The sequence below is a fragment of the Myxocyprinus asiaticus genome, chromosome 18, assembly GCF_019703515.2.
Source record: "Myxocyprinus asiaticus isolate MX2 ecotype Aquarium Trade chromosome 18, UBuf_Myxa_2, whole genome shotgun sequence".
Classification (NCBI taxonomy): Eukaryota; Metazoa; Chordata; class Actinopteri; order Cypriniformes; family Catostomidae; genus Myxocyprinus; species Myxocyprinus asiaticus.
In genome coordinates this window covers 32258463-32274680 of record NC_059361.1, presented here as the reverse complement: position 1 = coordinate 32274680, position 16218 = coordinate 32258463, and the positions used below count along the sequence as shown (strand labels likewise).

Here is a 16218-nt window from a genome sequence, read left to right as displayed (position 1 = left end):
TAAAATTACTTAAACTCAGGTCAATTTTTTAGGTATGTACTGTATTTATTTATTTGGTAAGCAATCGTGTAATAAGCGGGATAATTTACAGCCAGCCGATCATTATCGCAAAATAAGACTGATAATGAGACTGATCACCCTGTTGGGGTATATTTTGCAATGATGACCAGTTGACTAGCCCTTACATACTGTAGGTAGCTAAAAAATATAGAAAGATGGTTCAAGAATTGTAATGAGCAATCTCCCACTGACTGTTACTGTAGTCCTAATATGCTGTACCTGAATGTATGTGATATTGTAGGCTTGGTTCAGGGCTGATGGGTGACACACTGATAAAGGAACTTGTGGTCCAAGCAGAGAGTCTCAGAGAATTAATGACTGATATGGCAGTGTAAACCACAGCACCAGACACAGCACGAAACACAAAGTCTGGAGGGGCTTTCACAACCTACGACAGACAATGCAGTTATTATGCACAGAAGATCTCAAGGATATGTTATATTTGTAATAGCAACTTCAAATTGAAGCACATGGGAAAATACAGAAAAAAGCTTTTCAATGAGCATGCATATACAGTGGCATGCAAAAGTTTGGGCACCCCTGATCAAAATTTCTGTTGCTGTGAATAGCTAAGCGAGCAAAAGATGGCCTGATTTCCAAAAGGCATAAAGTTAAAGATGACATATTTCTTTCATATTTTAAGCAATTTTACTTTTTTATTCCCATCTTTTACAGTTTCAAAAAAACAAAAAAGGAAAAGGGCCCGAAGCAAAAGTTTGGGCACCCTGCATGGTCAGTATTTATTAACACCCCCTGGCAAGTATCACAGCTTGTAAACGCTTTTTGTGGCCAGCTAAGAGTCTTTCAATTCTTGTTTGGGGGATATTTCGCCCATTCTTCATTGCAAAAGGCTTCTAGTTCTGTGATTCTTGGGCCGTCTTGCATGCACTGCTCTTTTGAGGACTATCCACAGATTTTCGATATTTAGGTCAGGGGACTGTGAGGGCCATGGCAAAACATTCAGCTTGCTCCTCTTGAGGTCGTCCATTGTGGATTTTGAGTTGTGTTTAGGATCGTTATACGGTAGCAGAAGCCATCCTCTTTTCATCTTCAGCTTTTTTACAGATGGTGTGATGTTTGCTTCCAGAATTTGCTGGTATTTAATTTAATCCATTCTTCCTTCTACCAGTGAAATCTTCCCCATGCCGCTAGCTGCAACACAAGCCCAAAGCATGATCGATCCACCCGTGCTTAACAGTTGGAGAGGTGTTCTTTTCATGAAATTCTGTACCCTTTTTGCTCCAAACATACCTTTGCTCATTGTGGCCAAAAAGTTATATTTTAACTTCATCAGTCCACATGACTTGTTTCCAGAATGCATCAGGCTTGTTTAGATGTTCATTTGCAAACTTCTGATGCTGAATTTTGTGGTGAGGACGCAGGAAAGGTTTTCTTCTCATGCCTCTTCCATGAAGGTCATATTTGTGCAGGTGTTGCTGCACAGTAGAACAGTGCACCACTACACCAGAGTCTGCTAAATCTTCCTTAAGGTCTTTTGCAGTCAAACAGGGGTTTTGATTTCCCTTTCTAGCAATCCTACGAGCAGTTCCCTCTGAAAGTTTTCTTGGTCTTCCAGACCTCAACTTGACCTCCATCATTCCTGTTAACTGCCATTTCTTAATTATATTACGAACTGAGGAAACGGCTACCTGAAAACGCTTTGCTATCTTCTTATAGCATTCTCCCGCTTTGTGGGCATCAATTATTTAAATTTTCAGAGTGCTAGGCAGCTGCTTAGAGGAGCCCATGCCTGCTGATTGTTGGGACAAGGTTTGAGGAGTCAGAGTATTTGTAAAACTTTGAAATTTGCACCACCTGGTCTTTCCAAACGATGATTGTGAACAAGCCATAGCCCTAACAAGCTAATTAAAGTCTGAGATCTTGGTAAAAGTTATCTGAAAGCTCAAATCTCTTGGGGTGCCCAAACATTTGCATGGTGCTCCTTTCCTTTTTTTTCACTCTAAAATTGTGCAAAAGAAAAATAATACACTTACCTTGCTTAAAATGTTTAAAAAAATGTTTCATCTTTAACTTTATGCCTTTTGGAGATCAATTAATCTTCTACTCACTTAACCATTCACAGCAACAGAAATTTTGGTCAGGGGTGCCCAAACTTTTGCATTCCACTGTATCAGTAGTGATTAATTTACAGCTACAAAGACGTAGTTTGTTCCCTTTGAGCCAAATTAAGTGTTGTTTATTCATGAGGACTCAAGAGATAAAACAGGAAAGGAAGATTTTTCCTGATGCTCCAACTGAAATTTGACACAAGACTGGGGTTCAGTCATTACACAACACCTCGAAAGATTCAGTGATTCAGTCTGAATAGCAGGATTCATTTTTATTCTTGTTCTTTTTCAATAGATTTCTTGAGAAGTGACTGGTAAATACAAAGAAATAACATTTAAAGTAGTTATTCTCGTGCAAATTCAACATCAAACAAGGGGCATGGATATATATATATATATTTTTTTTACTTTTTATTGGTAGATGCCACACTTTATTGCTAATTTTACAACTGCATTGGTTAATTTTAAATTAAATAAATAAATTACTTAAGCTTCACCCAACTGCCCCCACCCCCACCCTGATGGAGGCTTGTTGAAGTTTTCCAATCAACAAGTGTTTCTGATTAACTTCTCTCAAACACTAAGAAATAAATCACATAAATCAAAATATCAAACATTTCTTAAAGAAAAAACAATTGCACAACACCATTGAATGGCATCACTTTGAAACCATAAAAAATAAAAAATTAGATTTGTGTATGAGCAGAACTTTAAAAACAATGTCTGGAGTACCTGTATCTCCACAGAGCGATTGTACTCTGTTTTGAGAATCTCTCTGACTTTGGCTTTGGCATATCCAGCAGTAGACCCAGGAGGAAACCCTAAAACAGAGCAAATACTAGCCTTAATGTTATTTTTGGAGCCTTGGCAAGGTTGTCAATCCAGTTATTGCTAGGTTACATTAATGCTTTATGCATAGAGTTGCACATTGATTCTCAAAAATGTACACAAGTATTGGTGTAAAACTTTGCAACCTGTGAAGCAAATAATTTTTTTTTAACATCTTACCAACTCTGATTAAGTAGGAGTCAGGCTTGGTAATGTTGCAGAGATACTTCCGGGCAGTGGTTGTAGGAGGGGTTGTGCTTAGGGTTGTAACTAATGAGTCTTCCAGGGTAGTCACTGTTATGTTGTTGGAGTTTGTTATAGAAAATGATGTCACAGCTGTGTCATTATGTAATACTGTGGGGGATGTGGTTGTAAAGCTACTAATTGGTGAGGTGTTATCACTATCAGTAACCATGGCGATAGGGGTGTCAGATGGAGTTTCGGACATGAACTCCTCGTCAACCATGTCTGTCGGAGGAGGGGTGGAGGTGACATTAAAGGTCGAGTCAGTTGGGTATGCAGAAACACTGATAGAGGTGGTGACTACATTACTGGTAAGTACAGTACTAGGAAAGAGGGTCTCAGAGGGGGTTGGAACTGAGATGATAACCCATTGGCTGTCGTTAATGGTAGATGACAGGTGAACATCTGGTTCCTCGGTAAAAGGAGGATAAGTCACCAGAATGGATGTGTTGTAAGCTCCAGAAGGTGTGATGGACCAATCAGTGGTTGAGTTCTGATCCCCCAATGAAGCTGAAGGGTCCATTGAGGGTGTCGGTGTGAATGATGGTTCCAAATATGGCACTGTAGTATTTGTAAGACTTGGTCTAATTTCTGAGAGGTCCAGGATAGTGGTGTTAAAAGGCTCAAATCCAGAGATATCTGTTGAGGATTCCTCAGTCCACGAACTATTATCTGCAGGCTGTAGCTCATCATCAAACATAGCTGTAAGTATGTAACTTGGGTCAACGGAGTATGTTCTTGTGGATACAATATGTGTGGTGCTGATTGGAATGATGGAGAAAAGACTAGAGGTTGTTTGATTGGCAGTGTGATCTGGCGAGCTACCATTGTCCTTGGTCAGTTGAATGGTGTAATACTCCAAACTGTTCATGTCTGGTAAAAGAACATCTGTGGGTTGGATGGTAATAGTGCCTGTCCAGTCAGGGACCAACTCTGAGCTCTCACTGACTGACTGATTCTGGTTTAAAATATCTGAAGTTGTTTGGAGAATTGGTAATGAATGTACTCCGGTTGGTTGGATGATTGGAAGGGATGGGGAAATGTGGACAAGCTCAGTGGTCAAAATGTTTGGTTTACTGGTAAAAACTGGAGTTGTAAACAAGGTAAGGGGCACAGTGGTTGTCAAATTCAAAGATGTTGCCCAATCAGAGGTGGGTACAATTGAGGCTGAATTGCTCGTCAAACTGGAGGTTTGACTAGGAGTACTTTCAACATGTATACTGGAGAAAGAACTAGTAACACTAGTAAAGAAGGGATATATGTGTTTGCTGGAAAATGACATCACAACTCTTGAAGGGAACGTGGTGTCATAGGTCTCGAAGTTTGTGTCCTCAAAATTGTACACATCAGAGAGTACATTGGTAGTCATGGAGTAGTCATCTCCTTCAGATCCCATGAAGGACATTGTTTCCAAGTAATCTCCAGAACCATAGTCCACATCCATGGTGTTAGTTGGGAAAAAGTCTTCAGGTGGACCCATAGTTGGCTCAACGGAGGACGACGTCATTTGATAGTGTACAAAAACAGCATGGCTTAGCTCTAACTGCTGATAGCCTGCATCATGTTGGACATACGGGTTATAGCTGGGTTGTAATTGAAGGTCTTGGATTCTGCTGGATGGTTCCACTCGGTTTCCAACAGGAACTTCAGTGTCATTGATTTGCACCATCTTATATTGGATATCAGGGGAAGGGACAGGAGGTTCCATTGGAGTTCTCCAAGGAGAATCAAGTCCATTAGAAGGCAAAGAAGACAGCAGAGATGAATTGTCTGTAGCCTGTGAGAAGTGGGGAGCAAGACTGATAGCTTCCCAAGATGAGGGTGCACTATGGGACGTAGGCACTGGAGACTTGAGTTCTCGACGCTGTCTGGAGAAAACTTTGGGGGTAGATCCATGTCCCTCTTCAGACTCTAAAGAATGTAAAGGGGGTGTACTAAGAGGCTCTGGGCTAGGGGCAGAGTTCAGGGAGTTAGGAAATACTGATCCAAACACAGTGTTAACATTGTGATTGTAATTGTAATTCTCTATGACATTGGGTGGAACTGAACTAGGTGAAAGAGAAAATCCAGACAAGGTGATGGATCCAGACAAGGCAGAGGGTGCATTATGCAGCACTTCCACTGAAGACTCCTTTGGCATGCTTGGAGCCTCCAAAGGCCATTCTAAGTGAAACAAAAAGACAGTAAAAAGCGATAAATGAAACAATTCAATGCAAACTAAAGAGAGTAGCAAAACATTGTGCAATGTATTGCATAAATATGTGCCTTATGAATGAAATTTTATGTTTTCATAATGAATGCAAATTTGGTGGACTAATTTGATCAACATTCAAGTTCAAAAATTGGTCCTATACAAGGTTACACACTATAGAGCAATTAGCATTTCCTATTAAACAACTAGACATCAGTTCAAGTTTTGACCTGTGGTGTGAGCATGATAGATAACATTGCTTAACATGGTCATTGACCCTTTTTATCATTTCTGGGGTAACAGTGGGGTAAACTTCTATAGATGTGATTTGGAGACCACAGCAAATACTTTTGTTGCGTTCCCATTTGGTCCAACAGCAAAAGAAAAAATCCACTAAATTTCACAGTATGCAATTACGTTGCAATGAAGTTATACAAACTGGATATAGCTTTACACAGAAAAGGTTAGCAAGCAATTTTATCACATTAAAATCATGTTACCACGCACACTGTTTATGTCTTGTGGCTATACTTTTTAAACAGTGAATATTTTAACGTTTACAGATTGGCCCCATTTACTTCCATTGTAAGTGTCTCACTGTAAACCAGACTTTTGCTTCTTTTTTTTTTTAAGAAAAGGAGAGGTCAAAATTAATATCTGTGGTAATCAACAATATGCCACAAATGCTTTCGAATGAGTTTAGCTTGTCAAAATCTTGAACAAGAGCGGGTGGTTTGGAATATGCCAAGACCAGGAAACAGGAGAGTATTTAAATAATTAAGTGTTCTACTTTCAATACAGATTCCTGAGAGAAGCATCAGTCTGTCTGGTTTATATTCCACTACACATTTTATAAACTTTCCATCAGCATTGGCCTTTACAGCGGGTGCAGAGGTTGGCATAAAAGCTGCCAGTGTTTGGGCAGCTGCACATTAATGAAATGGCCCATTCTGAGACGGAGGATGGAAGGCAAAGGTGAGGAGCTTCTTAATGAAGGATAAGAACATCTTAAAGAGTGTGTGAAGAAGTGTGGCGAGACCGATAAACTACAACAAGAGGGCTTAGTAAAGGCATTTTAATGACAGTTTCAATCCACACAGACACATAAAAACACCCCATTTTCACCTGGTATTAACTGGGGGCAGATCACCAACCCAGACCTCTGTGGATACATAAGGGGCCATCCTTTGAATATAACACACTTTACAATAAAAGTTTAAATGTGACATCTGTGAGATGTCATTTTTATAATAAATCTTTAAATGTTGCAGACACTAAACATCCCACTAGCTTTTGTCTCAGCTTTAGATGAGCTCAAATATTAGAAATTGCGTGCTTTTAACACTTTGTTCAGTAAAAAGTGATAAAAAAAAACCCAAAACAAAAACCAAACACTATATTGTCCCTTTTGGCTTTCCATAGTTCGACACACATTGTGTACAATCTACAATTTTGAAACCTATTAGGCTATTGATTCATCTGGTTTTTTAAGTTAGTTTAGAAGATAGCAGGCTGTCAATAGGCTAAAATAGGTGACTATTAGGGATGTCATAAAATATCGATATATCGATTATTGATTGGCACATTATTTTATCAATATATTAAAATTAGCCTCAACAGTCTGGCACAATAGATTGGGAGACCACAAGAGGGCGATATACCATTTACTGAAGCCGGTTGTGGTCACAATCACACACATACACAAACACACACACACAGGACGTGCTGAAGAGACACAGATGGCAGTCCAAAGTTACAAAGGTTTTTTGTAAGTGACTTTGATGAGCTTGCAGGTTCACGTATGAAACTGGTGTAACTGCGCAATGTTTATTATGCAATTTATTTACGTTTAATGATTTGGGTTGAATTTAATGGAAAACTATGTGACTTGCGCCCGTGGCGGTGTGTGCGTACATTTGTAGAAAAAAAAAAATTGTTTTGAATTTTAGAATAGCGTGTGCGACTCCTTTAATTAACCTTGCTGCTCACAGTTTACCAAAGTTGTGTTGTCTGTATGTCTGAAGAGACGATGACTATTGTACAACAAGCAGCTCTATTTATATCTGAAAAAAAAAAAAAAAAAAAAAAAAATATATATATATATATATATATATATATATATATATAATCATCGGGAAAATCTTCTGATTACCGATGCGTGAAAAAGGCACTGATCCCAAGCCCAGTGACTATAAGAAAAATTTGTTGCTAGATTGCCAAAGTTCGCAAGGTTCATTGCATCCTGTCTTAATAAAAGTGTTTTCCAAAAAAGCAAATGTCCTAGCTTGTAAAGTTTGCAAATTCTTCGAGCACATCTAAATATATTACTGTTTGTTTTCAGGGTTATGCATCTAAATATTTGGTCTCACCAAGACAGGAATTTTGACCAGACACACACAGCCGCAACTGTGTGTTTCGAGTGCTCTTCTTGCATGCGTGCACATACATGAGTGTTGGAATGCAGCTGCCATCAAGACAGCACGTTTGTACTAAATTGAGTCTGTATTTGGTGTTATCGATACTATAGAAAGACAGGTAACATTAATTTATATTATATATATAAATATATATATTTATATATATATTACTTAATATTAAAATGTATTGTTAATATATAATATGTTTTAGTATCAACATAAAATACTGAAGCACTGGTACTTCTGACATCACAACAAAATAATAAAAACATCTGGGGATTTATGGAAAACTTTTGTGGTTTAAGCCCCGGTAGCCCAGCCCTAGCGCTGCCAATGGAATTAACATTCATAAATGTCTGGTTGAATCACTTTCATTCATATGACACAATTACCAGTTCTGAATCTAAAGAGTTTTTTCCCCCCACACATACAGTATACTGCTTTGCAATTTATATTCAAATTCTACTAATAGGCACCTGCAACAAATCGCATTCCAATCCACGCAACTCAAGATTATAATTAAATGACACATTTAGACATCATGATAAAATATAAACTTGAATACGATTCATGGAATCACAGTAATCATTCAAAAACATCACAGATTCAAAGCATAAGCCAGACATATTTGTGACTCAGCATCACTCAGACTTCTAAAGAATCCCACACACGGACATCATCCACTCTGGCTTCTAACCCACAAAGCTATATTAAGACATCTGTTCCCCCCAAAAAGTAAAAAAAAAAAAAAAAAAAGACATGGATAAAAGGGATTACAATCCTCCCAATAAAACATAGGCTCTGTTATCAAAAGAAACAGCGTTAGAGAAAATTCCATACCATCAGCCAAGTCCACTGACCACTTTAAAGCGATGACAAGCCATAAAAAAAAAAAAAAAAGAAATCAGTGACAACAGTGAAACAGCAAATAACCAGCATCTTTCTGGAATTAATTTTCTAAGTGTAGATTTTATCATATGTAGTCACACAAAAGCCTATGCTATATTAATCAGGCCAGCATTCTCTGCTTTTAGGTTTCTTGAGGATACATTTTTCTTTGATACTCTATAAGATGGCATTACTCACTGCAATATTCAGGGACAAGTGTTTGAGGCCTCTGTAAAGACGACGGACCAATAAAACAGACAATCATGACTAAAAAACAGAGAGCAAGCCTAAAGCAGTAGAAAAGTATTTCATCCAGGTACCCAAGATTTGGGACACACTACTTCTCATCTTGCATACTATTAAAAGTATGAAAATTGGGATCAGAAATAAGTCTTGTAAAGCACATCAACAAGAGATCTCAGTAAACTAAATGAGAGTGTTATTGTACAGCTGTAAGGAAACCACAATCCCAGTGCTACATTATTATTGCATTTCATCTACATGATTGATAAAGCTATGATCTCTACAGGAATCAAGAGTCTATGTTTGATATATCAGTCTCTTTGAAAGTGAAGTCAGTGAAATTAATAAGCCTTACTATTGGTAATGATGACACACGTGTGAATGCCAATGCATTCAACTATCACAACCGAACATCAATTGCTGATCCACAATTTCTCAGGTCACTGAACAAGAGTGATGCTAATGAACAGGACAAAAGAGGCACAGATTACTGCCTGACCTCATTGGGTGAGAGCTCGGACATTTATGTTTCTATTCTTACGTCCCCTGCTCCACCCATTCAATAACAGAGGACAGGCGTTCAAGATTTAAGCCTCAACCACTAGTGCTTTTCTATGCAAGGCTATTCAAAATAGATTGTTGACCCAGTTTTGGAAACATCTAACGGCAAGTTGTGAACATATCCTTGACTGACAAGCAAAGATGACTCTGTCCCCTAGCACAGTTTATATCCTCTGCTCTTTCTAGTGAAGTTCAGTTATTCTAAACAAACAAGAAAATGGAGGGGAACGTTTTGAGTGAATAACAATTTCCTCACACAAAGCTATCATATGGCTTCAGAAGACTTTTAAACTTTTAGACAAGGCTTTGATAATCACATTTTGTCTCTATGAACTTATCTTGTTTGGAATGACATAAGGGTGAGTAAACAGAATTCTAATTTCTGGGTGAACTTTCTTGTTGATCTCCACTGCGGAATCCCAAGAAGTCAAAGTATCCCATGAAATTTAATCTTTGAAACCATTACTCTACCAATACATTCTTTTGTTGTCACCATTGTGTGCAAGCAGGATGATCAAGGCATCAATAGAAACTTAAGACAACATTCAAGAAAAGATAGTTAAGTAATTAATGATGGAGTGACTCCATAATCCTGATCGACAGACGAGTTCAATAATTCATTGTCAGAGGGTCACCTTCAGCCCAAATTAACAGTGTTTATCTTGAGAAATGGCAGGCAGCCTCTCAGCCGACAGACAGGCAGCGGAGGAATACCATGACTCTACAGAAGAGAGTGGCAACAATTACCTCTGCCACCTGCTACAGAAAAGTAACCGTGTAACGCATGAACAGTCTGGCATTGTTAGAGCTATCGCTTTCACAGACAGGGAGATCAACCTAAGAGATACATATCAAATAGAAATGTAAATGTCAATAGGACGATAAACACACACATAATAACTATAAAACAGATGCATGCAAAATGTAAACCCAATATACCAGGTAAATAGTTTTTTTTTTTTTTTTTTCTTTTTCCCCCAATTTGGAATGTCCAATTCCCTATGTGCTTTTAAGGCCTCGTGGTCGCGTAGTGATTCGCCTCCGCGTCTGAGACCGCCAACCCACGCATCTTATCACGTAACTTGTTGAGCGCGTTGCCACGGAGACATAGCGCGTGTGGAGGCTTCACGCCATCCACCGCGGCATCCACGCTCAACTCACCACGTGCCCCACTGAGAACGAACCACATTATAGCGACCACGAGGAGTTTACCCCATGTGAGTCTACCCTCCCTAGCAACCGGGCCAATTTGGTTGCTTAGGAGACCTGGCTGGCGTCACTCAGCACGCCCTGGGATTCGAACTAGCAAACTCCAGGGGTGGTAGCCAGCGTCTTTTACCACTGAGCTACCCAGGTCCCCAGTCAAAACCTAAATTGAGTCAAACTCAATTTATGTTTTTGCAATATTAAAAACCTGTTGATCAAAAGTTACTTGCTTAAAATGAAGGCCTATACTGTATATACTTCATACGAAATCGGAGAACGAATGGTTATGACGTCATTTAGAAAATATGTTTTTTCTGTTTCATTCGGTTGTTCGGAACAGCTCGCCTGGGTGAACTTTTAGGAAAACTTCTAACCGGCAGCTTAACACCTTCTTGCTGCCTTTGGTCCACGTCATCGGCAGGTGTGACCTGAGGCTCCACCTACTACTTTGTTTACGCTTTTCAGTCAGTATTCAATGTGAACACACAGGCGTGCAAGACCATGTCATGTGATTTTTTTGTTTAATTAGTCTACAAAAGGAATCAAATCTACTCAAATACTCTTAAGCGCCAACTGCAGCGAAAGCCAATTACACATCCGCCCAAAGTAAGATATGCCTCTCTTATCGTCATTCTTTTGTCTGTATTTTGCCCATAATTACTGTACACCCATCTTTGCAATTGTATGAGTGTCATCATAAATTACAATAAAAGTGTGTAATACGTGCATATTATGGACTCATATAGCGTGTTAGCGCATTAGTGTCATGAATTCTGTGTAAACAAGGCAAATAAAAAAATTTTCTACTGCATATATATTACTCATCGAGTGGATAAAAAAAAAGCATCTTTTACTGACTTCACAGAATGAGGCATAAAGTCATTGATAACACATTTTTTATGTCACATTAGTTTAGGTTTTACATGTAGCATCATCATATTTAAATGCTCCTTTAAACACCTTCCACAGTGGTGTGGCAGGTGTCTGAATGTTTGTGAACAGTATACCGTTTCTAGGCTGTTTAGAACTTCTTTTTACCCCAAACAAGGAACATCATCCAAATATGGACAGAGAGGATTGTTCACTCTAATTACATATGGGCACCATAGATGGCGCCAAGTACATGACACTGATCAGTGATGGCTCAAATGACACAGAATGGAACTGAATGAGATCTCGTTACTCAAGCCTGCATGCTTTGGAGAGAGCATACCTTTTTTCATTATTGTATTTGCATGTGTAATTAGTTCTTATGTACAATTATTATGTTTTATTTGTTTGGAGCCTTTTTTGGAAACCAGGGTAAATAATTTTAGTATTGCTATAACTTTTGATCCCTTTGTCATATCAACACAAAATTGATACTCACGTACAGGAGACATGACTGGGAACAAAACAAAGAGCTACCTTATTTACACACTGAGATATATAATGTCAAATCAGAAAAATAATAAGAAAAAAAGATTAAATAAAATAAAAAAAAGAAAGTCTTTTGTGATTTTTCAGCAGATTCTTAGGCTGATAGTCTCAGAATGTATCATAATCTATTCTATATCATTAAATATATTGAAAACTTTTCTTTAAAATTATACTAAACACTTGACCCTCCATGTGTTTTTGTAGAGTTAGAAGTCTTTAATTTTGGGTATGCCACTGTGACAGGAAATCTTTAAAAACACCTTCAGAGCTTAAAGGGTTAAAGAAGCTAAAATATATGATGGATTTAACATGTTGTGTCACAACAACCATACTTGTGCCTTATTTCATAGTTTTTATGACAATACTATTATTCTAAAATGTGAAAAAGCTATAATAAAGAATGAGTGTGTCCAAACTTTTCCTAAACTATTTCAACATACATTGCCAGTCTAATGTAAACCAGTGACCAGCAACAGTGTAATATAAAACACTATTCAAGCATAATGCTTTGAAATGAAAAGACATAAAAAGGCATAAAGCAAATCCCAGTGAAACTATTAAGGGTAAGGGGAAAAAAACCCATTCACAAGCTTTATACTGGCCAGAATAAAAAAACTAAAAAAAACTTTGAAAGTTGTAATGATTTCATAACACGTCATAACACTATGTCGTAATGACCAACTTCCTTTACAAAACCCCCCCACCCCTCCCAAAAAAAAAAAACAAAAAACAAAGATCTCTTCTTTTCTGTGTTCAAATGTCATTTGTATCACATAAACGTGTTCTATATTCATATACTCCTTTATGCTTGTTATGTATGTTCCTACACGAATGCTCTCTAAATCATGGAAGTATTTATGAACAAAGTGTTAGCTTAAATGGCCTTAAAAGCTAAAACCAGCCAATAAAGGTTTATTAGACATTAAAAACATTATGTACAGAGCACAATTAAATAATTAGGTACACAACAACACAATACTTCATTTGAAAGACCAAGATTAAATAATAGATGTGCATTTCCTTAAGGTAATAGCAATGCTTGCAAAAGAATAGTGCTAAAGTTTTAGATCCGCTTAGATTGTAGGCTTCTGTGCTGCTTTTGCAGTGTAAAGGTGGCTATTGATAATTAGAATAATATAAGAAAAAGAAAATACCAATCACAATTCTGCATGCAAATAAATGCAAGAAAAGAAATATCATGAAAAACAATATCATATCAATTATCATACGACAAAACAGAGCTACAGTTAAACTCCATTTTGAGTCTCCCATGGCTGTATCGTTAACAAAATAACACTTACAACCGATGGACGATCGATTTCCTTAATAAACTATGGAAGTATATTGAATGGTGCTTTCAAAATAAAACACAAAGGGATCTAAAATTAAATGAACTAAGACAGAAACAGGATTATGTTCAATGTTAGTATGTCTCTCTCTTTCTCTCTGTTTGTGAATTGGATGACGTCTTGGGCTGAAACCACAAGGAGGCCAAAATCAGATCAAACCCATATAAATGATTCAATTTAGCACACCCAAATGTAATTTGCTCCTCGCTAAACTCCTGTCCATTTGTTAGCAGAAGAAATAACTGAGAAAACCAATCATGAACAAAGTCTGTCTAAAGCCAAAAACAGACTTATTTTCAAATACTCAATGCCTCTGAAGTGTTGTGCAGTGAATTAATTTAACAGTGTTTAATAGAAAGGGTTACAAACAATACAGACTTCTTTTGTCTCAGCCAATCCTTACAAAAAAAGTTGTACTGTGTAGGGGTGTAACGATCCATCGATCTGGATCGATGCATCGATCAAATAACTAACGATGCGATGTCATTGATACAACGCGTAAATATCGATGTATATATTTTTAAGATACACGTTTATTTTAACACTAATGCCACACATGTCCGTCATACAATGCAGCAACCTTATGATATTAATCTCACTTTATAAGCACTAAATATGCTTTTCATATGGGACGCGGATGTGTGCGGAGGGATTTAAATTTGAGCACGAGCTCCTGTGACAGGATAGCGTAGAGCAGCTCACATGCGCGATTAAATCGGGCTTCCCTCAATATCGTGGCGCATGCGACCATTTTAATTCTACATGTGGTCTTTCTATTTTAAAGTATGATGGAACAATTCAACCATGTCAAACGGTTCGACAGCACTGGCATTCTGAGCAGCACTGACTAGGGAAAGAGAAAACACCTGCCCTGCACCAACATCAATTACAAGACTTTTCACATCTACACATAAACACCCTTACTAACATTTATCACAGTAAACTGTAACAGAATTTTTCAATACAACTGTGGAAGATGTAGTCAAGAAAAAACACAGATAGCACATACTCTACTGTCGGAAACAAGTCGTGGGTATGGAAGTATTTTGGACTGTCAAATGATTGATGATCACATCAGCGCTCAACGCTAAGGATTTTTTGTACTGGCCCGGTTTTCCTGCTATTTTCTTCACATTGGTAATAGCTGCTGCTAAGACACTTGGAAAAGAGCGAGGACAGTGCTAGGAGAGTGCGCTCGGTGTCTGCATGCTCTTATGCGTGCACGCAACTGTGCCTTGGTGCGTCCAGTATATTATGCTCTCATGCATCTTTGCGAGCTAAATAGAATCGCACTTGCTCGTCGGTTACAATACTTTATTTGCTCAGTGTAATTTTTGTGCTCTCTTGCTTGTTTGCTTGCACTAATGTTATAAATGCAGCACTGGCCCGATCGGGCAAGTGACAGTTCTAGCAACTGGCCCGAATCTCTCTCATACTGGCCCCGGGCCATCGGGCAGTCCTTACTGTCGAGCCCTGCACATGTATGTGACTTTATTTTGTATATAATTTTTTTCCAATAACTGAATTACAGGAAGTACTTGCAAGAACTGAAGTCAGAGTGCTCAATAAATTATTCAAATTATATTTTGGTTGCATTTGTGAGATAATAAATGTAACTGATTGTGTAAAATAGGTACATAACATCGTAATATTGATCGCAGGCCCCTGAATTGAATCCAGTCGAAATGGTACATTGGTACTTTGATAAATACCAAAATCCTACATGATTACCATAAAGTTGACTGATACAAGTTTTTCAGTGGCCGATGTCAATACCGATATCTAGAGACAATGGTGGCCGATATGATGCAGATATATAAAATACAATTTAATGACAGCAAATGAAATGATTACAAAAATGCTGATTAAAAAAAATGACTAATTTGTTTTATTATTCATTGACAAGGCCCCCAGTATAGTTTGCAAATGATACAAGGTGGAAATAATAATTTTTGTATTCGGACGAACTGACAGGTTACTGGCCAATGTCGATAATCTTAGAGGCCAAATATAATTTTGTCAAATTAATCACCCTGGCCCATATTATGGTGTACCACTAATTAACATGTACATGTACCATAATATTTACACCTCATTGTATTATGTTATTTGATCCAAAGGTACTTCAAAGAATACTATGGCACATGTTAAAAAAATACTGTAGTATTACCACTGTATTTTTTTGTAATTTTTTACATTTTTATGAGCAATTTATGAGACGTCCTACACTTAATTGTTAGGGTTGGATAATTTGAATGTTGCAGCTGTGAAAATAAACAAAAAACAAGCCTACAGCCAAGACATACCCCCAAATGATGTCATTTCCTTTCATTTGCCAGGCTTATTCTAGGGAAAGTTTCATTTGATGGTTGTTGCTATCGCCTTTGTCCACACATGTTTCTGCTTTGAGCAGATCCCATTGCGTGACTGCCTCTCGCTAACGCTGGCACAGACTCCCTATGCGCAGCCTAATAGAACAATCAAGGAAGAGTCTGTGATGACATTTGTTTTATCTCAGATAAAGATTTATCTCAGCTTTTATCGGGGGGGGAAGACTGTTATTCAAGGTGGTTTCTCATACATTTACAACCCACAGTACAGTGTACTACATACTTGTGCAAGATGACTGTTTTGGTTTATATTCTTGCACATTTTTGCATGTTAACAAAACTTAAATTATTTGGAATATAAAAATGTTTTTAAAAAAAATTTCTTTATATAAAATTGCAAAATGATCTAACTGT

The 16218-nt window shown here is 37.7% G+C and overlaps 1 protein-coding gene across 3 annotated transcripts in view; it reads right to left on the bottom strand.

The window, feature by feature from the left end:
- Positions 1-16218, bottom strand: part of LOC127455783 (UPF0606 protein KIAA1549-like) — a 71920-nt gene that overhangs the window by 33839 nt on the left and 21863 nt on the right. For all 3 annotated transcript variants that reach the window (XM_051723910.1, XM_051723912.1, XM_051723911.1), the window contains exons 3-5: positions 3138-5363; positions 2862-2950; positions 280-448 (exon numbers count right to left, since the gene is read on the bottom strand). In XM_051723910.1, coding sequence (XP_051579870.1) covers positions 280-448; positions 2862-2950; positions 3138-5363 — 2484 coding nt within the window. The remainder of the gene's footprint in view (positions 1-279; positions 449-2861; positions 2951-3137; positions 5364-16218) is intronic.